Genomic DNA, 24148 nt, shown 5'->3' with positions numbered 1-24148 from the left:
GTAAAATATTTCCTTACTCATAACATTTCTTATAAAGTGTTCATGCAATTAATATTAAAAATTGCATAGCCATCTGAAATCTGTATTCGCTTCCAAACTGTTTCAACAACGATCACTAATTTAATCTATGTCACTTTAAACAAGGAGAATATATATCGTCTTAAATACTTTAAAACTCAACTCAAATAAGAAGCGTATCTATGAATGGAATGAAATGATTGTGCCGTTCAGGCCAACAAAGAAAATAAAAGTATCGTGTGCATAAAAACATTTGAATGGAAAGTACAAAGAACGTGTTGTGTTTGAGGGGAAATGCATTCAACAGCTGTGCGTGTGTTGCTCCTGTCGTCTGTTCACTTTAGTTGCATCAGAATAAGCAGACAGAAAATGTGGCCATTTCAATCTAAATCTTTGGTGTTCAGTTTGCAGAGCTGTTCATTATATCCACATATCTGTACCGTCAGCTCATTGTGAGAAACATTGAGGAGTAAAATGAATGTTCAATGATCATAGTTCTGCTTAATATTGCTCACACAGACGCACATCCTTTATGTGTTCACCTGCAGGGCAGACGCGTCAAAAATTTTGTACGTATTGATGGGCCTTTTGAGATGAAGCAGTCAGGGAGAAATATTAAGGCTTGAAGTCACCAGCAGCCTGGCTACAAGACGCTGGTGTCAGATGACTGTGAACATCATGAGGATCTCTATTAACGATTACTGAGGTTTGATTTCAGCAGTTTTTTAACATTTTGAGAACAAGTTATTGACATACTCATTGAGACGTTTGGAGGAACGTATGAAAACGCTGATGCAGTATGAAGCTAAAGATGGGTATGCATTCTTATCCAATACAGACGGACAAATAGAGGAAACATTTGATTATAATTTCACCACGATAGTTTCTAATAGATAAACACTTGCTTTTGTTTGGCTTTTGTAGGAAAAGATTCATGAGCACCACTGTCAGGAGTTGGTGCACTAGCTAGTTAGCTTAGCAAAATAATGTGGCTTAAGCTAGCTAACATAAATTACTGATCTTGCTATGTTATTGTTTCCTTTATTGTTTTTATAATTATTTGTCCTTACAAAGATACACATGGTTTTAATCACATGACCTTATTCATTTCACACAAGATCATTCATCTTTGTTCAGGAACGCATACCCAACCTTTACGCTTAGCTTAGCATCAAGACTGGAAAGAGGCTAATCTGTCCAAAATTAGCTCACACTGCTCCCTCGCTCCTTCAACACTCAATTAGTGTCAGAAGCTCTCAGCAGAGATACATCCCATAATACTTAGACTGTCAAATGATGAAAACTATTAAACATCTAATTCTTACATAATATTTCAAGTACATTCTTAATCGAACATATGAAAAGCCTTCTTTTTTTAAAGCTTATATTTTTAAATGTGTAACTGTCTTAAGCTAAGGTTTATTTACTTCCTGTTTGGATGCAAACCTGATTTTATTTTTTAAAGTAATTAAAGAATTTTCTGCAATTTGGAAGTTATATAACTTAAGCACAGAAAAAGGAAGTGATTACAGATCTGTTTTATTTAAATCTGTTTCATCGAGTCATTTCCAGAAAATAAATAGGGATAAATGTCTGCTGAAGGTTGCTGTAAAAACTGTTGGCTCATATTTAAAAAAAAACTAAAAACCTGATTAAAATAACACATTGTGGCTCACAGAGACTTCTGTCTTCTGTCTTGACGATCATTTTTGAGCCAATGGCATCACATAACCTCGTGTAAAACCATTAAAAGAGAGCCCACGTTTAAATGTTCAGTCATATTTTTCTAACTTTTGATAAAGGCTGAGTCGTTATTTGTGGTTTTCACGCAGAGAAGCTGAACATTTTAACCTTCTCAACATAAAATAGTATCTGCGAGTTTCTTAAATGTTACATTATTGCTTTAACAAAATATGTACAACATCTTCTGCTGTGATTGTACCGAGTCAATACGTACATGTTTGCAGGTGAACGTGATGCTGTTTCTTCTGTTATTGTAAGTGAAGGTATATTATAAGATATGATCAGGAATGCAAGCTTCTGTGAATGGGTATGTTTGCAATAGAAGAAAGAGAGCGAGCGAGCGTGTGTTTATCACAGTGGAGGTAACCGGGCAGCGGGTTGTTCAGAGGTCAGTGGTAGCCTTGGCGGTGAGGGCCTGGATGCGGCTGGTGTTACAGTTTTTGCAGAGGACGTGTCCGTCCAGAGGGTAGCAGCCCTGGTTATCCCCCTCTGAGAGCAGAGAGCCACAGTCCTGCGGGACACAGATACTCTGTGAGTCCACAAAACACAAACAGAGAGATTCTCCACGCTCACCGATCAGACACATTCACACTCTCGCTGTGCTCACAGCATGAATGAGACATTTTCTGCTGTTTAAGAACTCAGACAGTGAATGTCAGGAAACAGACGGCTCTCTGCAGAGAATCCTCTGAGGCTGAAAAGAGGTTCAGCTTCTTTACCAGCTTCTGAACCTAGAGAGCTAACGAATGGTTATCACTGCATAACAAAGGTACATTTCTCTCAAAACTGTGTTTTTAAACACAGGACCTGTTTTCTATATGTATATATTTTAAGACGTAAATGACTAACATGTACAAATAGCTTTGGCAATGCTCGACAACATGGCTGACACGACACAAGAGAAATCAAAGCATGTCCCCTTGCACTGCTTCTTTTTAGCACCGAGACTCAGATTGTACATCAAAGTGTCAAACAACTCAATGCCACAGAGATACAACTTCTTGATTGAATGTTTGAGGCATTTAAAAGCAGCTTTGAAATGGGTTAGGGTTAGTCAAATGTCGATGGGGTTAATGTCGATGTTACACTCTGCACATCACAGGTACATTTATATATTTAGATTTATGTACATACAGAGTTCGTATCACTTGCTCTGCTCCGTGATGTTTACTTGAAAATGCCTGAAGATGATAAGTCAATCTACATGTCACAATGATAACATGATATATTTAGATCTTTTTTTAAACTCCAGCCTTTGGTTTATTTTTTATCTTTTCCATCCGTCCATCTGTCTTTGACTTATGTGATCTCTTCATTGTTTACAGGTTAATAAGCAAACAAAGGATTCACAAACACTTTTCTTTTGCATTATTTCTTCTGCTGCTGAGTGACACTTGGTTACACTCTTAGACACACAGACACACACACACACACACACACGCACACACACACACACAAGCACAGAGGAGAAATGTGTCTCCGTCTTCTCGTCTCCCTGGTGACAATATTCTCCTCGTTGAGCTCTTTTTCTGCTGAACTAATCTGCTCTGCTTTCCTTTGACCTATAAGTCTGCCAAACGCTCTATGTACTCACACCGCCTCAGCTCCTCCACAATCTGACACGTTACTTCTCTTTTAGCCGGGCACGTTGTGCCTCCGCGCGCCTTATCAGACGGCGAGCGCTGGCTGACAGATCGGGCACCATGTAAGTATGTGAACTTTGCAGAAGGAGAGATGGAGAGCTATTTCCAGGCAGGTGAGAGAGGGATGACGCCTTCATCTCAATGGAAAGGTGACTCCGGGGACGGCATGGGCTTTATTTCTTATACCTGCTTGTGTAATAACTGCCAACTGGAGCCATGTGTATGGTGCATACATAGTCTAATTATAGAGCGCTGATGTACACATAGAGAACATACCTCACAGCGGTAACACTGCACGTGGAAGTCCCGGTCCAGGGCCACAATACGGACCGTCTCCTCCTGACCTGGCGCCGGCATTATGGGCTCAGAGCACACACAGCAGCGTGGAGCAAACTTCCTGTGAGAGAAGCCAGAAGAAAAGGAATGAGCTCATAGAGAGGTCGTTATTTAGACGTTTCAGACTCTGTCTTCATCCACCAGTTTGCCCGGTGATGCTTTTCTACTTCTTTTAAGAGGCCTCTGGTGTCAGTAAGGGAGGGCTCATAGGCTACAGTCAGTCCAAAATAGACTTTCTCAGCTTGAATTTCAGAATTGATTTGAAGAGGTTGTTCTTCATTTTTAACGCTCCACATGGCTGAGCACCACCTGACGTTTATGATTGCTTAACACCTTTTGTGCTCCTGATTTCTGTTTGAAATCCTCTGGCAAGAATTTTCTTACCGACCTCTGAATCTCCGTCCTCCATTGTTCGGACCCTGAGACTTTGGAATTCTCTGCCTGACGGTTAACCAAGTCCACTTTTATTCTGAAATGCTAATTTGACCTACATAATTCATTTTAAACCAAAATCATTGGAATGAAATATTTGGGAATTTTATGAAGAACTTCAGTCTGAATGTGGCACCTCTCCATATTGTACCAGCCAAGAGTCTAAAACTGTAAAATAATAATATTCTATTATAAAAAAAACATATTATTTTGAAAATAATAAACAAATATTTGTTCAACTTTCCTGTTTATCCCCACATGACCCAACAATCGTTCAAGCCGTAGTTTCAGTTCTCCCTCAAAGTGTCAAAAAAAGAATCAATGACAAAGAACAACAGTGGTTTAACACGATGAAACCATTATTTCAACTAAAAGGAGATGCTGGAGAATTTTCCTGGTTCCTGTTCAATTATTTATTTGTTCAACCACCGAGACTAAATCGCCTCTTCTCTGAAATGTTTCAGAGAAATAGAATATTTGAGGAAAGGCTAAACATAGTCGGACTTTTACAAATATCATAACTGACTCTCAGAGTGTCTGTCATTCTTGAAATGCCCCAAGCAGGAAGAAATCTGTCTAACAACAGAGGATCCATGAGGATCTTAAAAACCAGAGATGTGAGATCTCAGGTCATTTCAGGTGAAGGAGGGCCAGCCTGGGAATGGCGAGGTGACGTGAAGTCAGGGTTTGTTGTGGTGCAGTTTGAAGCAGAAAATCAGCTCAGCGTGACTGTTCCTCGACACAAAAGAGCTGCGCTGTTGAGGTCACACTTGTCATGTGGAATTAAACATGGGCAGAGCGCTGCGACTCCACAAAGTGAAAGCTGAGCGCTGACACAACGAGAGCCAGCTGTTTACTTCTGTTTTCTCTTCTGGTCACTGAGCAAAGGAACATTTCTGGTAAGGTGCCCGTTATGCAATCACTGGATTGTGACACAGTGACAGGAATTCACTCTTTAATTCACGTCTGCTGACACGTCTCGTAAGGTCATCGGGCTTGTGGCATTTGGCTGCAGTATTTTACGGAAAGGGAAGAGCCAAGATAGAGTATTGATAAGTTGAGCTGGATTTGTAAGGTCAGTGAAAGATTTGAGAGAAGGACTTTATCCTGTGGGAGGGCAGACAAACACGCTGTAAACACAACACTTAAAATCACCATCTACACTCGCTCTGGCTGAAGTGCATGCAGGCACAGAGCAACAATAGCACTGATTTGATTTAATGTGTTGGAAGCTCTTGTTGAATGTTTCACTCCCTGGCTTTGTTTGTCCAGTCTGAATAGCGCCGCTTAACCAGAGCTGTGACTGGAAACACCTTGAATGAAAAGAATTCAAAGAATGAACTCAAATATGCTAAAGGAACCCTTAAACATTTTAGGTGAAGTTTCCAGCAGCCTGTCAGAGCAGGAATGTTCAACGTGTGAATGAGGATTTTATGGCTTCTTTGTTTTATTCTAGTGAAGCACTTTGTGTGTGTTGCCAAATCAGTTTAGAAAAGCGTTCTATCAGTAAAGAGTATTATTATTATTATTAATAACCTATAATTATTCAAAAATGTCCACAAGATCAGAAGTCAACAAGGTTTGGAAACGTTACCCTCCAATCATAGGAGGAGATCAGACCAGTAAAAGGAACTTTTGTTTAGATGTTACATTTCATATTAAATTATGATTAAATGTATTTTACAATATATGTATGCTAACATATTCATATATATTCAACACTTTTATCCATGCAGCCTGGACAAGGCCTAAAACTTCTCCTAATAGTCGGGGCTTTTGTTTTTTTCAGTCTTTGAAATGACGCTGCCTTTCTTTGTGACAGGCGTCGATACGAGACAGGCCTTTAATGATCTTTAAACAAAACCGGTGCAAAGCAAAGAGGGGAAAGTGTGAATTTACTCCAGAGAGGAAGGATTTTCCAGTGTGCGAAATGAGGATATCAATAAACAAATTAAATGACTAATCATGCGTTTGATCTTGCTTTGTTAGACAGCATGCAAACCTTCATCAGGCCTGCACACATAAGCAGCATTATGTTGTCTTTCTTGGACAGATGTTGTCGTTCCTCTTCATTTTTTTGTTGTTGTTGTTGTTGTTGTTGTTGTTGTTGTGTTGCTTTTTCTCCACAAACTATTTCCAAGATTAATGCACACAGGCCTCTGATGGAGAGCTGCCTGTCTTTGTCAGAACGCGCAGGATCAGCAGCCTGGTAGAAGGGACTGGGACTTAAGTTGGGATGGGCTTTTATTTGACGTTTACAGTACGCAGGTTTTGTCTTTGTAGGTAAGAAGAGAAAATGTGTTTAGCTTAGAAAATAAATAAAATCAAGGTATCGCTCAACTCTTTGAAAAGAACCCAAAGCTTATTGTGTTTGTTCAACAACACAGTAGAGAACTGTTCATCGTACTAACTTAATATTCTTCTCCCTCGGTGTAACGAGAAGTGAGAGTGAATGTTGAGACAACTCCATATTTTGAACTCTGAACTAATGTGCAGTTGTCTAACTTCCATCAATGATGTGACTGAAATGATGTATGTATACTTTATAACAGTTGATAATCCTCACACAGAGTGGCTGTATGTAGCCGTGGTTACTGCTGGCGCCTCACACTCAGGTCTCTAGTTTGAGTGAGTCATTGAACACGATTCACTTCAAAATAAGTGAAGAGAAAAAACAATGACAAGTTCGTCTGACGAGGAACGTTTTTGTTTTAAATGAATACAGATTTGTGTAAATTGTTGGAAAAAACTCACATTTTTAAAGCAGCCAGGACACTTTTTTGTTTTTTTTTAAAATGAAGATAACGACACAATGGTCCATCAAGCTATTGTCTTCTAATGGGTGTAGCTTTGTCCAGGTAATGTACCACAGAGAGCTTTTGAAACTAAAACACAAAGAAGAGACTGAAACACAGTGAACCAAAACAAAGAGCTGAAAGGAGCTCAAATGTTCCTGCTGAATTCATTTGACACATGTCCATTTCACGTCGTCATTTAAAAAGAGATGACATCTAAAGAAACGTACTTGTGGAAGTCCTCGATGCAGTGGATGTGGTTGGACGCGTCCACGGTGAACGGGACGCCATCCAGGCTGCGGCTGCACACCACGCAGGTGAAGCAGTGAGGGTGGTAGGCTTTCCCTGTGGCCCGCAGGATGCGCTCCATGATGGGCTTACTGCAGATGGTGCAGGTCTCCAGAGTGTTCTGCAGACACAACACACAAACAGAAACACGGTGAACCAACAAACAAACCTGATGATGAATGTCGGGATTCTGAACACTCACTTCCAGAGTGCACCTTTGAGCACTTTTACAATTAGCACGGACAAATTCTAATCAGCATGACAAATTTGGAAAACTTTTTTCTGATTCTGACACATCCTGCTGTCGGTGTTACACTTCCCCATCTGTGCCCGAGCAACAAATAAATCCACACTGAGGACCTTTAGCGGCGCTGTCCTCGAATGCCTCTGAAGCTGAAGGAATCTGATTAGCACTCCTCTCCAAACACAAACACAGTCATTTTTCAGCTGCCCTCTCCCACACTCCATCCTCCCATATGTACAAGTGTGAGCAGTAAATATTTCCACTTTGTGATGACTGCAGGTTTTCTGCAGCCAGGCGACTGGGCAGGCAGCCCGCGGTGGAACGTGGCAGCCGCCCGCCCGCCCGCCCGCCCATGACTGATCTGTGGCATCTCTCTTCTTAATATCTGCTGGGAGACACCATTTGTTATTTCAATATTTCATAAATAACAACCGCTTCCCTAAACAGCAATGCAATTACAGGGGGGTGGATATATCATGTGAGCTTGATCAATGTGCTGTGTGATGTGCGGGCTGATGAGCCCTCGCTGTCGCTGCCTGGCGCTCAGGCATTTCCTGGATCTCTGTGTGTCTCTGTTCACCCTCCTCTTTCTCTGCTTGGCTGGGCTAAAGAGTGCACGGTTCAGCTGTTCCCATTGGCTCCCACTGTAGTAGCAAGCTGCCTCAGTGTTTCCAAACACAGCTCGGGGTGTGTAGCAACACTGCGCTGCGTCATCCGCTGCCTCCCAGACGCACCGCCGGGCCCTGCTGTTTAAAATGACACTTCTGTGACCGCTCAGCCGAGGTAAAATCCTGACCATTCCCCGTCCAGACGCAGAGCACACGTGCGCTGACATTTATAGGCTACACGCTAGTGAGCGGAGCAGCTTTTTAGGATATCAGAGGAACTAAATGTAAAATTGTCCTCATACGATTCTGTGAGTTGACTTTTGCTTCTGTGGCCTCCTCAAACCTTCATCTCGAGTCAGTGGAGGGTCGGAGATGAGAGCAGCTGATGTACGACTCGAGGCGTTAAAGAGGTGGTTTGAAAAATGGCCGTTTCTTCAAAACACTCCTGGAGAGGCATTATTTCATGAAAAGCAACGTGTGTAGACAAGCTTTGCATTCTTATTTGTCTTTCTTCCCCTCCTCTTTCTGCAAGACGGTAATAGAAATAAACATAATTCCCACGGCAACATTTGTGTATAAACAATGTCCATATTGCAATCCTGCTCCATCCTGGAAGTGGAATGAAGCCTTTAATGAGCTCGCTGCACTGAGCCCTTGAGGTTTGCCTCACGCACGCACACAGAGACACAGAGACGGAGAGGTGGGGAGACGGAGGGAGGATATATTTGCAACCTGACAATGTGAGTGAGATACGACGGCCAAACAGCACTAAACCATCCTCGAACCTTACTCATCTGTCTGCCTCTCCACTTACTTATTCTCATCTGCCCTTCATGTGGGAATACCTTGCCCTTGTTTAGCTTAACTAGAGCATATGATTTCACAGCACACAGTTCCTCGGGGCCATTGTAATGAGTACAGTACTCAAAAGACAAAATTTCGCTCTGATGGTGAGATTCTATGACCTCGATTCATTCATTCTGCTCAGCGTGTGTTGTTTTTTTTTACTCATCCATGACTCCTTTTATTTGGGATTAGGTAACATATTTTAGTGTGCGATGCCAAAACAGAGGATGTGCATGACTTTCGCTGTTTTTCGTGCACAACCTCCACAGATGGTTTTAGAGAATTCTGCTTAAAATCACTTCATGGCCTCTCTGTCAGACATGCAGGTCCGTTAGAGTTTGCCACTAGAGGGCTGTATATATCTGCAGATGTCCGGGTTCTGCTTTTCCCCCGACTAAATGTGATGTATTCAAGCATATGTATTCTTTTTTTCCCTCCTCTTCCTCATACATTTCTCTAAGTGTTTGCCCAGAAGGCTAAACAAATGTCTAGGCAGATGAGGTAAAGTGAATTTAGGTCAGACAGCCTCTTGCTGAACTGAGGGGTGAGTCGAGAGCGTTAAAGTCAATCGTGGCCCTTTTTGTCTCATTGTTGTTCGTTTTTGAGCTTTCAAGGCCTTCACACTGAACACACTGGTGCACAAGCAGTCCCACTCAAGACTCTCACTCCAGTTAGCCTCATGCTCCTGAAAAGCGTTTGACACAGCTGTCTGTGGGAAACAAAGAGTTTAATGTGAGCGTGTGACTGAGTTAAGAGGTCCCATGTGCTCTGCAGAGAGACGGAGAAGCAGGCCTGCAGAGAGACACAGATCATCCGAAAATGAAAACAAATCAAAAAATCCTAGTTTGTGCAGAGTCTCATATTCAAAAAAAAAAAGTTCATGTGTGGGATCATGTTTCTAATGTCTCTGATTTCTGGTAAACTTCATATAATTTAGAGCTCTGTCGGATCAAATGATGCTGCTATCAAACTTCAGGACACATTAATTACACCTGATCCTCTTTATTTTATTTGTATCTTGCCTTTTTTATTGTTGTCTGTACTTCAGCACTATTGAGAATGAGTTCTCCCTCACTGTGTTTTCTGAGGATTGAAATAAATAGGATGATGATGAAATCAGAGATGAGTAAAAAATACTCGAGATCAAAAACTTTTCTAAACGTCACTTGTTTTTAAACCCACAGACACCAAACAGACGTTCTTTGAATACCTCCTTCAGATGACGGGTATCAGAGAGCCCAGCTGGTGGTCCTTGTGAGTTAAATATATTGGTATGATAAGGGTTAAAGATAGATAGATAATTTATTGATCCCGAGGGGAAATTCAAGTTAAAAACTACTACTAGAATAAACCGGACCTGATAAGAATTCTAACGCTACATTTGTATAAAACTCATTTGCTGATAGAGATATCAATGAATGGATTGGCTTCAGAGTGTGTGCTGTATAATAGTATTAAGTATATTATGAGAATCATATTCATGTTTACAAGTTTACACATATATAAGAATGGATTTGTCTTTTTCACATCACAGGAAACAGAAATGAAATGAAGAATAGAAAAATAAAATCTGCTCAAACGGAGACGTTTGTGCAGGAATAAAAAAGAGTGATGGCAGAAATTCTTACTATTTTAATTGATACGTTCAAACTGTTCATCCTAATAATCATTCTCACTGGTGCACACACTCAGGGGGAAGGGTTTTTTCACAATAAGAGTGTAAAGTACTCGATGTTCTATAGTTGGTACAAAGCCACAGGTTTAAAAAAGAAAGAGAAACAAAGTGTGTTTGCAGATGAAACGGTCTGACATGTGCTGTGGCGTAGCGTTAACTTTAAGCTGTTTACCATCTCCTCCGACCGCATCAACACAAATTTTACACCTATCACTTCTTTTTCTCACATGACCACGTCAGGCTGTCAGGAAGCAGGCTGGAGTTCAGCGAGACTGCACGCGATTTATGACCTGGCACGCTGAACTCAGAGTGGGCCAAATTCACAGATGATGTTATTCAGAGTGTGTGTGTGTGTGTGTGTGTGTGAGAGAGAGAGAGAGAGAGAGCACAGATCCTCTCAGAATGTGCTGGTCGGTGCCAGGCCACGCTGTGGGAATTAAATACACCCTGCTGGAGGTGGCTCAGATGAGAACTTGTTCGAATGGTCCGTCTCTGTGTTTGGTTTTCGTCTGCAGAGACGAGGAGACGCTGACGCGGTCGTGAACTATGAGTCAAATGAGCGACCCTCCTCCGTCCCCAGGGAAGGTGTCGTCTGACTTAATGAACCTCGACAAGCAGCCTCTCTGCCTTTCATTGCCTAATATGGCTCAATCAAGCAGGACAAAGACAAACAATGTTTGATGATTCATTATGAGCTCCAGTAGCTTGTTTTACAAGAGGAGGTGTTACTAAGAGAAGAGAGAAAGACGCATTAGGAAATAGAGATGAAGAGCTGAAGAAGCAATGACTCATAGTGAGGTGATAGTAAAGACGAAGTGAGAAAGTTACAAACTGCTTGATTCAACAAAACATTAGAAAACACAAACCACAGCTTTAAAGGATTTTTAAAAAAAAAAGCAGACACCACTTACTGTAAGCATGGAAGGACCTAAAGGATACTGAACAAAGTATGGCATCGACTTATATGGAGGAGTTGAAGGTTAATAATAATAATAATGTTTTATGTCAGAAAAAAATACATCAGGGATTATTTTTTTTTATATTCTGAAAGTATTTAAAATAATTAAGTCCAGTGATTTATTAATCTTAATCAGTCACTGAATCTTTGACTTTATTAAACTCATTCATGGACCTTCAGCTGATTCCTGAGTATATAAAGTGGTAAATCCTCCAAAGCCTGACTGGCTGACACTGTGAGCAAAACAAACAAGTGAAAAGGTTCAAAATCATTTCATCATCAGACTCTTTGTAGACTTTTTCCTCTCTCTTTTTTTTTTTTTTTACAGCCGCTCCTTGTCTGTCGCTTGCGAACTTGAAAGAAATCTAATCCCAGAGGTTACAATATAAAGTGTTAGCACTACATCACAAACGGACTCACAGTCATGTGCTCTGTTAGACATCACAGAAGAAGTGCACATAAAAACTGTGGATTCATTCACTGGTTTATGAAACGAGCCTTAAGATTTTTTTTGGCAATTTCTTAAATATTTCTTTGCCTCTATTGATAGAAACCTCTGAAGAGAGACAGGACGTGCGCTAAGGAGAGAGTGGGGATGTGATGAACCAATCAGTTTTACTTTGGGAGTCTTTCTTTAACACTCTTCATTTTTGTGCTTATTGCTTTATTCATTTTTTACAATAATTATTGTATTCATATGTCCATGCTATATTGTGTTTAAGGGCAACTGTAATGACACCATTCAGGGTTATTAAAGTATTTCTATTAGCTTCTATACATGTGCTGCCTGCTCCAGCAAACCCTCACCCTAAGTGTGTGGAGCTGACAGGAGCTTAGCTTGGTTGACAAAGGGGAAACTGAAGATTGATTCATACTAATATTGGACGGGGAAAAAAACTTTATTAAAGCAACAACTGAGCAGCCCAACCCTCAGCGTCGTTGAACATGACTTTATTCAGCTTGCCAGGGAACCAACTTATCCAACACAAGGTATCCACAACCTAAAGAGAGAGATCAGATTTTCTTGAAACGGGGTCGTATAAAATACTTCTTACAGTATAGTGTTGTAGTACACTGCACTTTCTGTAGTGGTATCGTCTTTGAATCGAAAGCATTTTTACTCAGTCGGTTTCAGATTGGACGAACTCCTGATTATACGGTTAAAACAGTGACTGACAACTATTCATCTGATCAACGTCACACTTGGTTGGTGTGTTGCTGAGGACCCAAGGAAGTGCAGTGCTGGAAGAATGAGCTCAGATTTGTAGCTAAAATATTTTTTCATAGTTTTACTATGTTGAAATTCTACTGAAGCGTAGCCGACTAGAAACACCAGACGAGCGAAAACAACACACAAAGCACACGTGCAGAGGGGATGGCAAAGCAGTTCTGTTTGATGTACTGAGTCCTTACAATCAGTGCAGTAAAATATTTATATAAAAGATTCGTTCAAAGAGACATTTGGCCAGAGTAACAATAATATATCTTATAGCGTAAGTTTAACGTTAGCATTTTGTTTTGCTAAATGGACGCTATCTTGAATAAATACTCAGACTTTCAGTTTGACTGTAAATACTGTCCCATGAATATTTAAACGTTAGTGGACTGGGGAGTGGTTAATGAAGCTTAGCGAAGACTTTAAGTGATCCACAATCAGGTTTCCCAGTCACCCTTTTTTCACGCTATCTCATTTCCGCTATCATTCTCGAGCTGTCAGTTTGGGCCGTCCGTGGGTTAATCAGCTGTTCTGTCACTGGACCTCATTTAACCAATGGCGCAGCGTTCCTCCTTCGTTTTCCGCCTATCATCGTTCAGCTCTCCTTTTAAATATGATTCTTTTTCTTCCCTAGTTCTTTCAAGCTGGCTTCGTGCGCCCCTCCACCTCCCCATCACCGCCATCTTCAGAAGCAGAGTCGACTCCCATCAATTCTTCTCCAACTCGGTCTCATCAAATCATCAGTACTCCACCACCAGGGTCTGGACTCCATGGGGGGGGGGGGATCTATCCTAATGACGAGCAGAACTTCATCACTAAATCGCATCTTCCACCCCGTAGAGTCCAAGCGCCAAAACGTTCTGTCAAATCTCATTTTGTCAATCACTCTTTCACTGTAATAAATCCATTCTTAATATCACTTGTCTCTCCTGATTGAACTGCCCTTTGTGATGTCATGAAGTGAAAACCTCTAAACGGCCTGTTTGAGCACAAATTTTCTGAAAGGTGGAGCAGGCTAAAGACGGAGAGAATGGTTAGGGGCTTCGTAGACACATAGTGTTAGAAAACATGGTATCATGGGTTTTGCATATTATGTGACCTTTTAGATACTGATGAGTCGGCTTTTGTGCTACAATTCAGATTTTCCGAGCGGGTCAGAGCAGGTCCAGCTGTTCCCCTGTTTACAGTCTGTATGCTAAGCTAATCAAACCAGCTGCTGCGTGTGAACTTTTGACACAGATACAAGAGAGGTGACAGTCATCTCATCCAGCTCTTGGCAAGGAAGTGAAAAGCACATTTTTCAAAATGTCAAAAACATGCCTTTAAACATAGTGACAGGGTAAACAGTGCTCTGAAAGACTCGACAATCTCAAAAACAACAAAAACTCGTGAACTTTAAAAAGGTTGAATATATTAGTGCTGTTTTATTTGGTTGGGTTTTATTTGAAGGTATTTTGTCTTGTGACACCTGCTGTTTGCTAACAATATAGATGACTGCCATAAACATGCTCAGCTCCACCTGACCTCCATTAAAATACCTGAATAACACAAGAGTTGTTCGACTCCCCATTTCCAATGTCATTCTATTTATCTACAAGGTCTCATTTCATCTATCACTCTCTTTGAAATCAGCGTGCTGGGGTTAAATTACTCTAAAAGTAAAGGTCATGACTAAAAAGCTTTTAACATGCCTCACTTTATTTATGCTAGACTTCTATTAATTGATTTTCTTAAAGAAGAAGCAGAGTTTCCTCAGTCACACCTGACTAGCTGGCACAAGCGTCTGTTCATGAATATTTAAAGAGCAGATTTGGCAAAAGTGTCCTGGTGTCAGTGTACACAGACACTGATGCTGTGAATGGAATCGTAAATGTGGTTCCACACAGTCAAGGAAATATTCAGTGAAGGTTTTAGATTTCCATCATTAGGAGGTTTCAGGAGCCACTTTAAGTCACTTAAAAAAGGTTTTGTCAAAGACAACTTAATGGTGGTCAAGGTTTGAGTGTTTGGAAACTGGCAGGGAAACAGTAAGAATGTTTGATCTGAAAGTGACTCTTTAAAACTACCACCAGGAAGACGCGGGTTTTAGGGCGTTGCTGATCTTGTCCCGTACACGTTAAAGCTTTGAGTCTCCATCCTTTTTTTATTTTAAATGTCGAATATGTAACTTGAAAATCTACAATTCACTTTGCAGACACTTTACCTAAAGTGACGTAGATCAACGAGTAAGAACAACAAAAGCATGGATCTAGAAAGCTCTCTCAGCTTTAAGTCTGATCGGACAGGAAGTGCACAACATTGACGGCTGTTCCTCCGCAACACCAACAACACCTTCACCATTACAATCACAGCTGATTTACAGACTGCACATCCTTTTAGAAGAATGTTTTTTCATTTTCAGTAAATCATTGTTGAGGGTTAAACTACATTAAGACTGTGTGGTGTCCTAGTTCCTCCAGCTCACTGAGTCTGGGCTGTGACACAGAGGAAAGTCCAATGTTTAAGGAGTGTTTACAAAAACCTAAGTAACAATATTTCATTTCTGGGATAAAAGCTCATTACTATGGGATGCTTTATATTAAGTAGATAAACTCTGAATTACATAGTTGGACGGCTGTTGTGGACTTGGATTGATTCAGTGGTTTTAAAGGGAAAACAAACTTGTTTTTCATGTTCTTCAAGCCAATCATAGAGGGCTTGACCTGCAGAATATTTAAGAAATCTGCTTTGGTTGAGGGAGTTTGTTCAAATAATCTCAAACTAACGAGGGGATTGTGGGAGCAGCGCCCTTCCCTGATCTGTGGTCTGCTGAGGCCGCAGAGGTGGAGAAGTCTCTCTCTGTGTGTGTGTGTGTGTGTGTGTGTGTGTGTGTGTGTGTGTGTGTGTGTTTTCTTTCAGCTGGGTGGGTTCAGTGATCATGTCTCCCACCTCTTACTGCGCAGGTAAACAAGTGAACAGCACCCTGTGGTCACCCTCTGACATGATCCCATCGTCAGCCCCTGACACCCAGCTTTAATTTAATGTAAACATCTGTGTTTTCCCTGACATGCTCCCCCTGCCTGTCTGTGTAGTCTATAAGCATCAGATCCACAATGAGAGCATATGAAGATGTATTAACACAAGTTGACTCCTTTAGAAATCCTGTCATCTATAAGTCTGTTATGTAAATCACCCACTCGTATCTTTTCCGCTGCCTGGATGCAGATGACTGAGGTGTGCTTGTTTTTTTTTGTCGTTGTTTACGTGTGGGTGTGAGCGAGCATGTCACGCAGCGCAAAAGTGATTTTCATAATGGTTTTGTAACTCGTGAGGATCAGTGACCTTGAAACTATCAGCTGTGTAATTCACAGACGGAGCGTTTGTGACACTAATCTGCGGGCATGACAGTCAGTCAGGACGAGTGCAGCCAAGGTTCCAGTGCCTCTGACCTGGAACGGCCTCTGAGATCAGGTCTACACCGCTCAGCTCTGTCGCTGTAATAAATCCACTCCGTGTTATGGATGAGCAGTATGTGCAGGAATGGGATGGCGTTCTTCCAGAGCCTCCTAGCCGGATTGTTTTCTTCAACGTTTAGTTAATATCTCTGCCTTTATGAGATCTTCACCAGAAGTGCAGGTTTCACTCCTCCACCTCAGAACACGAGATCTGACTAAACAACAAAAAATGCCACGGTCCAATGAGATTTAAATATTCATGCATTCTATTACACTCAGCTGCGCAGCCCTATTTGTTCACGCATGTTTCTTATTTTAGCAGAGTGACGATGATATCAGGCTGGAGCCAACGTGAAGGGACAGGAGTCGCACAGATCATGCCTCGCTCAGGCCTTTCTTTAAAGAATAAAAGGTGGCAGCGGGGGCCCTGATCTCTCTCTCCGGCTCGGGCAAAGTGGCCGGCCTGCCTGTCTGCCTCTCTGCCTTAAATTCAGCTCCGCAGCAGAATGTGACCCCTCTGGACTTTGGGCAATGTCTCCTGCTCTGGTTACAGAGAGAAACTGACAAAGACCCCGGCAGTACTTCTCTCATGCCATGAGTTAGAGTGACATTGTGGTGGGTCAGCACTGGGTCACAGATATTTTTCTCCTGCTCGCTCCTGGGGGGGGAGGAAATGTGCTTCGACAAAAAACATGAGGGTGGTTTAGGGGGCCTGGTGTTTGGAATCGCTCTCTTCTCTCTTGTCCAAACAGTGTATTCTAATAACAACACTTTTCATTTGCCTGTTAGTAATGGATAGGACAGCTGCATTTCCTGCAGATCAGTAATAAGTAAGAAATAATGACCTGCTTGAGTTGAGAGGGCTCACACCCACTGTACGGCACAGTTATACGCACATAATTGTCTTGGCAAGTCTGGAGACATGCTATGATGTGAAATCCTATTCATGCAAGTGCTATCTAATTGGCTCACTCCTTTGAGGAATTAGACCGACTTAATCACGTCTGAATATACAGAACTCAATTAGAACTCTGCGAGCTAATGCAGACAGCCATGAATATTTGATGACGCAGTCAGCAGGAAGCTGCTCCGTGTCGCTGAGCGTGCCTCAGACGACAAGGAAAGATGCAGGGAGGGTGTTTACCTGCCGTCACCGCGCGTGCTGTGCGCGGCAGTTTTCCCAGAGAGACCCTCAGCTGTGCAGCTGCTCGCAGACATGCAGCGCCGCCAACAGTGCGCTGCAGCAACACAACCACCAGCACACAAGGGGGGGGTCTTGAACTCACCATGCTGCCTGCAAGCCTCTGCATCTGAGCTGAGTACCTGAGGAGTGACAGGTGTGTGGGTGGTGTGCAGTCGTTTCTTAGTAGAGCTTTATTACTGTCAGAGAGGCGACAATACAAACTGGATTCATTCTGTGTTGTTGTGTTTAAATACATGTGATTGCCTGTGAACGCAGATCGCTCTGTGATTGGACGTATTGTTTTGTAAATCCCCTCTGTCAATGACAGCAGAGGCTGGAGGGGAGAACCCGGGGATGTCCCAATTGTTAGATGGGAGTGTGTTCTGTGCACGATGAGCTGTGGAGGACATCCATCACCAAGAGCTCCAATACAGATGGAAACATGCCTGTCGCCTCTGGGTGCTGTGCCACCCTGGGAAACGTCCCTTTGATAACTACATAGAGTTTTGTGTGTTTGGACTTACTCTACCTAAAATAATCAGTAAACAACATTCAGCAGATAAGACAGTAGATCCCAAATATAGGCTGTCAGTATTACCTAGTTTATCGCACATAATTAAGGTCAGGTCGCATGCTCTGTTGTCCCTTTATGCCCAGCACCAACCTCCAGTTTGGAAAAGTAAACCCAGTGTGGAAGTGTAAAATCCTGCAGGACGTCGAGGTGGAAGTCACACACTGTACAAACCTCAGTTAGAAAAGCTTGTTCATCAGGTATGAGATTTCTGTACATAATTTAACATGTTTACAGCATCCAAAAAAACCAAACAGCAAAGTGACCTCTTGATCAAATCACAAAAGAGGCTTGTGATACAGAGTGTGACTTTCACCCCTGGAGTTCAACGACATGATTTTACCTCAGGAACACAAAGGTCGCTGGTCTGCAGCTGCCTTCATGCGGTAAGTGTTTGTGTCATCGTGCGACTTTGGTGTTTGATATGGTTTATTCAGACTCAATACAATGATTGCAGAAAAAGAAGAAAAAACACAAAGACATTGGGTCAACAGTAGACAATAAGCTGTCGTGTTGTGCAAAGTAAAACAACTGTTTTTGTTCATGGAGTGTGGTGGCTTTGAAGAGAGCAACATACCAGATGTGGTTGTTTCAAAAGAAGGATCTAACACGTTATTCAAAAGGAGTGTAGAAATCCTTTTCCACAATGTTTTCATTTCATGTTTTTGTTTTTATTACACAATCTGGGTCTGTAAGTCATAAAACCAGCACTTTTACTGCATGAGCTGGATGGTGAGCACATTTGCCTTGAAGGATATGTTTCCACGAGTCCTGTCTTGTTTGAGTTGGTCGGCTGAAATATTCTCCTGAAGCAGTTACAAAACGTTTAGTACCTGTTGGTCATTTCAAAATAAAGACCCTACTCTCCAATATACAGGAATGACCCTCACTCTTTTATCAAGAGTCTGAATGTCCCGCTTTTAAATTGTGCCAAAATGGTAAATATCTTTCCCACTGCTTTTTTTCTCATTTTATTTCAATACATTTTATTTATAATTAGTAATTGTAAACATTTCTAGGCATTTAAAGTTGCAACAGGTAAGAGTTGGGCTGTGAGAAGGGCCCCTGTGGGAGGCATCTGACAGTCTGAGCCGGCCTGTAAACTGTGACTCGACACAGAATGTGAGCCTAAACCATGTGGATTAGACGAGCAGGTGAATCTGTGTCTGGAGGGACAGCAAGACTCTGAATAGCAATCGTTTTCTATTAATGACAGACCCAACATATGGTGTAAACATTTTGTATTGGAATGTCTTATTTTCCCTTAATGTCATATGTTTTATGTATATTTTCTTAATCTTCTCTGTGATTGTTAATTGTTGTTATATTGATTTTTAAGTGATCTATTAGAAAGTTTCTTTGTCTCTTTTTTTATGATGCTTTCGATGTCTTGTGTAAATCACTTTGAACGGCTTTGTTGCTGAAATGTGCGGTAGAAATAAACGTGCCTTTCCGAGTTTGTGCTGCAAACTTTGGCTAGTAAAAATTAATTATAGCTAAAAGAAGCACCCTGGTAGTTAAACCACAAAACAGGCGACAAGAAAGGGCGACCAGCGAGACTGACATCACCACTTTCCAAGACAGACAAACTGCCAGGGAGGGTAAAAGCTCATCAGTCAATCATGAACATTTCCTGGTGACTGGCAGGTCAGGGCCGCTGTGTGAACGTCTTCCTTTACAAAAGCAGAACAGGAAATCTTCGGGAGAGAGAAGCCAATGAGACCAAAGCCCATTTATTTTAAATAACTAAGCCAACGTACAACAGCAGATAATGAACGTAATTACATTCAAGCAACTGTGCGTCCCTGACCTTGGTGGTCACTAAAATTCTGTCAAAAGAGGAGGAAAAAGATTAAGGTTTTTGTGTGGGCAAATCCCTATCTCTTTATTACTGCTCTTTCAATATGAAGCAGAACTCCTGCAGTGACCTTGAGTGACTAACATCAGTCTCATTACAGTACGCTGAAACTGGCTGAGCTTTGACTGATCTATATTCATGGGAAGTGGTGGTATAAACAGTAAAGTAAGGATGTGATTTAGCCTCAAACAACCAACTGAGCATTGTCTGAAACTCTTTTAAATATCCACTGGTGTCTGTTTAAGAGAGTGAATGGATCTGCTTAAAGTCATAGAGCTCGAAGCAAAGGGCAGCAAATGAGCTCTTTTTTACAGGAAGCTACCTGGGCAAAGACCTGCCTGTGGGACTTTACATTTGAACTAATAAGGCTGCACATAGAAAGGACTTAAGAACAGTAGGCATGGTACTCTGTGAAAGTAATTAACCTCAGTGACACAGTCTCTTACATGAGACCAGAGGAGCTACAGGATCAGACCGAGAAGAGTCCCTGTTTCAGTTGACTAATATACTCAGATGGTTTAACTGAAAGGACACAGAAATTGCTTTTTTTCATTTCTAAGAACATTAATCATCAACACCATTTGAGCTTAAACTCTTTAGAAGGTAGAGATGAATACTATCTGCCGAAACATAATGGCTCAGTGATGGAGAGTTGAAACTGCACTGGATTCAGTATCTAAATCACAGTCTATATTTACTGTCATAGTAATGATAGCTGAGTGACAAAAAGAATACACTGTTTTCCCACAACTTAAATGCCACAGTGGAATTAAAGCCAGCATGTATTACGGCCAGTCATCAATAGACTGTTCATCCAGCTCTTATGGTTCTGGATCAAATAGTTCGGCTGATATCTTTCAGTGAATTCTCAAATACATGAAGTATTTTATTTAGAGGGTTAAAGACAGAGCGAAATTAAATCCTGCCCACACAGGATTGGTAAACAATTCACTGCCCTCCATTGTCTTTTTTATTGTGTGAAGCTGCCTCTTGACAGAAATCTGTCTGATGACAGAAACATACAGGACTGTTTCTGTGTGGAGCGGTAAGGAGTAAGGTATCTGCACTGTAAAGTTCACATTTCAATGACGATGAAGAAAGTCTCAGGAGCCTGAAATGAAGATTTTAACTGTACTGTAAATGATTGTGTATCGACTACCCACTTTTTCAAACAATATTTTCATCTAAAAAGCGTGCTGCATCCTTTAGGCGAGTGCCATCCACATACTACACGAGTATATAAAACGCTGAGTCATGCTGCAGCTGTCGTTATTATCAACTGCACACAACCTTATGCAATTAAAAATGGGCCAACATTTATGTTCATGGCAACCTTTGCTTTGCTCCACTCGTGCTGGGAGATGTGGAGATGTGGAGTAGGCGGCGTAACTTTTCAACAACTTTTCTCCTTCATTATGAATTCAAAGAAAATGCGCGTATATAGATAAGACAATGAGAAACCGTCTCACATATTGATTTCATCATACAAACGTTTCAGTCGAATTATAAAATATTATATGAATTCCTATGATCAAATAAATATGACAGCATGAAGCGAGACAGAGTGTGGGATCCTTTCTCATAGTAAGTTTAAGTTTACCGTCCTCTAAGACACCTGTCATACATTCAGGTGTGCAGAGATTCCTCTCCATGCTGTGAAGACAATAAACCTCGTGGATGGTGCGATGGAAATAAAAAATCAATTAAAGTCAACAAGTGAGCAATGGAGGTGGGTAGAGGGACTCTCGGCTTTGTGTCTGAACTTCATAACGATCAACATTAAGGTAGGCTGAGAACTCAACTAGCATACCAGTAACTAGCAAGACAAAACTGATGGTACTACAGAGAGCTACAGAGTTGCATGTTTACTTTGTTGAACACATTGGAAACAAAACCGTTTTTTTCCCCCTCTGGGAGACCTCTAAAATAGATGTTTTTTATATAATAATTTATCAAATATCAAATTACATAATCAGGTTTTTAATTATAAGCGACTGTCAGCGATGGAAACACAGTTGTTCTGATGTCCAGCCACGTAGATTTCTCTCATGTTTGTGTATTTAGACGCCCTCTGATTCATCTGTTTTTATTTTGCATGAAACTGTCAGTAATACTTTGAATCTGTGGGAAAATGTTTCACATGAAAGCATTCTTGGAAAACATTTTGTGACATTAAAAGTCAAAACTGCAGTTTCTCTGTAACGGCATGCTGGGTTGTGTTTGCAAACACACTCACACTCAGAATCTCTTTGTGTGTGAAAACACGAAGCTTGGAAACCTCCGGCTGTGAGAGCAAGAACAAAAATAATGGCAATCCAGTGTTGTCATATTAACACAATTACAGGCACTCCATGCAAAACAGGGCTTTAATTGTTCGTCTGTGGAGTTTATCAGCATGGCTGTGTATTCAAATAAGCAGTGTGTGTGGAGGGAGACCAGGGTGGGACAAAGGCTGATCGACTGTTTTCGGGCCGGTTGGTTAGACGGAGAGATAGCAGGTGGCAAAATCAGGAAGTAGACGGCTGAAGATAACAGATGTGGGTGAGTTCCTGCACATTACTAAAAGGAATTAACCAAATCTAGACAAACGGTGTGAGTGAGTCAAATCAGCCAGCGGAAGAGATAGGTGTTACTAATGCAAATGGCAGCATTGTTCCACAGAATATGTAAAATCTCAGACAGATAAGGGTGTCGCTGATCGCCTACTTTGATACATGCAAGAAAACTTTATTGGATGGCAATCAGCGCGGCGTGCAAAATGTATTCCTGTAATTCCTGGCAAAAGGGATGAATGGATTTTTGCATACTGTTACAGAGATTCTACACACTGCGAGTTTCCTCTGGGACCTGAGTTTACCTGTAAGGTGCTTTACATCAAATGGAATAGACTGCCACAGGGTGTGAGCAGAATCCATTTTACGCTCACGAGACATAAAACGTAAGGGAGGACATATTAAACCAGGTTACACAAAGTTAATGCTACAACAATGGACGTTTTGTTTAAAATAACTACCAACGATATATTGTTACGTTTGATTCTTTTGTTTTTAATGATTGCATTATTTCAATCTTTATATGAAACACTGTTTCTTTATTCCATCTGGTAAAATGTAAATTTAAATGGAAACTTCCCCTTTTAAACCAATTAAGTGAAGTTTATTTAGAGACAGATTGTGTCCAGTGGTTTTTTTTTGTATTAATGTTATTTCAGAATTAAATTCTTGTGGCTCCGATAATTTGTTATTTCCATTTTTTTATTTAATGAAAGAGGAAATTCTGTTTTTATTGAGAGACATGCTTCAGCCGATTCACAAACTTGAACAAACAGGACCTGTGGACATGCATTACTTCAAGGATGTCCGAGTCGGGCTACTACACGCTGCTACACAGGGAGTGTACAAAGGCTGTTGGGATTCAGTTCCTTGCTCAAGGGCACATAGATGTACTGGGGAAGTGACCATTCACATCTCCAGCAACGAGACCAAATTCAATACTTTGGTCCTCAACGGAATATGAACTGACGGCCCTCCGGTTCCCAACCCAAGTCCCTTCAGACTGAGCTAATGCCGCCCCCATTGTTCTCTTGAAGAATTCCAGTAATTATGCCCTTAAGATTTTGAGCACAACACATCCTTCATGTTGTAAAGGCCCCATTCAAAGTGGAGACCTTGCAAAGCTAGAAGACTCACCATACCGACACAATTTAAAGTGTGTCTCTGCCGTATAAGGTTCTGCAGGTTTAAACTCATTTTTAAGTATTTAAACACGAGCCTGGTATCAATGTTATCATACAACTTCTGGCAAAAAAGCCAATAAATAATTGACCCAACATTGCTTTGCTGTCCTTCTGATAAAATTATTCAATTTAGAACACATATCGTAATCCATTCATTCTTTTTTTCTTTTTTCAAATTTAGAAACAGCTAGAATGCCCCTTTAAATAGAAAGCACAAGGTCGATCGTGGTTTTATTTGCTGTCGCTATAATACAGCAGGTTGGATTGGGAGAACAGTACAGAAGTCTCAAGTCCAAAAAAACCTATTTCTAACTGTGTGATTTGAGTTCATTTGCTCTCAGTGATTCCTAGACCGACTGACTTGAAGGCTAACTTGAAGTTTTTCTCTCTTTCTCTGGGAGATGACATTGCTCTTCAGAGACTCAACCCTCACGTTCATTCTCTAATCGTACAGAGGCGTATGACCCTGAGGATGGGAATAAAAGAAGAAGAAATTACTTTCATTAAGAAATTCAGATTTCCCCCATCCTTTTGATCTTATGCCAGAAGAACATTTATGCTGAT

At 41.2% G+C, this 24148-nt stretch overlaps 2 protein-coding genes across 7 annotated transcripts in view; one reads left to right on the top strand and one right to left on the bottom strand.

Annotated features, from left to right (window-relative positions):
• LOC306828231 (basic immunoglobulin-like variable motif-containing protein) overlaps window positions 1-24148 on the top strand; it is a 367160-nt gene that overhangs the window by 214286 nt on the left and 128726 nt on the right. The gene's annotated exons all lie outside the window — the stretch shown is intronic.
• The window catches only part of lpp (LIM domain containing preferred translocation partner in lipoma), a 157901-nt gene continuing 135296 nt past the window's right edge, over window positions 1544-24148 (bottom strand). For all 5 annotated transcript variants that reach the window (XM_079350537.1, XM_079350541.1, XM_079350538.1 and 2 more), the window contains 3 exons: window positions 7198-7376; window positions 3681-3801; window positions 1544-2272 (listed from right to left, as the gene is read on the bottom strand). In XM_079350537.1, coding sequence (XP_079206663.1) covers window positions 2144-2272; window positions 3681-3801; window positions 7198-7376 — 429 coding nt within the window. In that variant the 3' untranslated portion in view covers window positions 1544-2143. The remainder of the gene's footprint in view (window positions 2273-3680; window positions 3802-7197; window positions 7377-24148) is intronic.

This window comes from Symphodus melops (genome assembly GCF_947650265.1).
Source record: "Symphodus melops genome assembly, chromosome: 8".
Classification (NCBI taxonomy): Eukaryota; Metazoa; Chordata; class Actinopteri; order Labriformes; family Labridae; genus Symphodus; species Symphodus melops.
The sequence above is the reverse complement of the archived record's forward strand: the minus strand, read 5'-3'. Positions and strand labels throughout refer to the sequence as shown.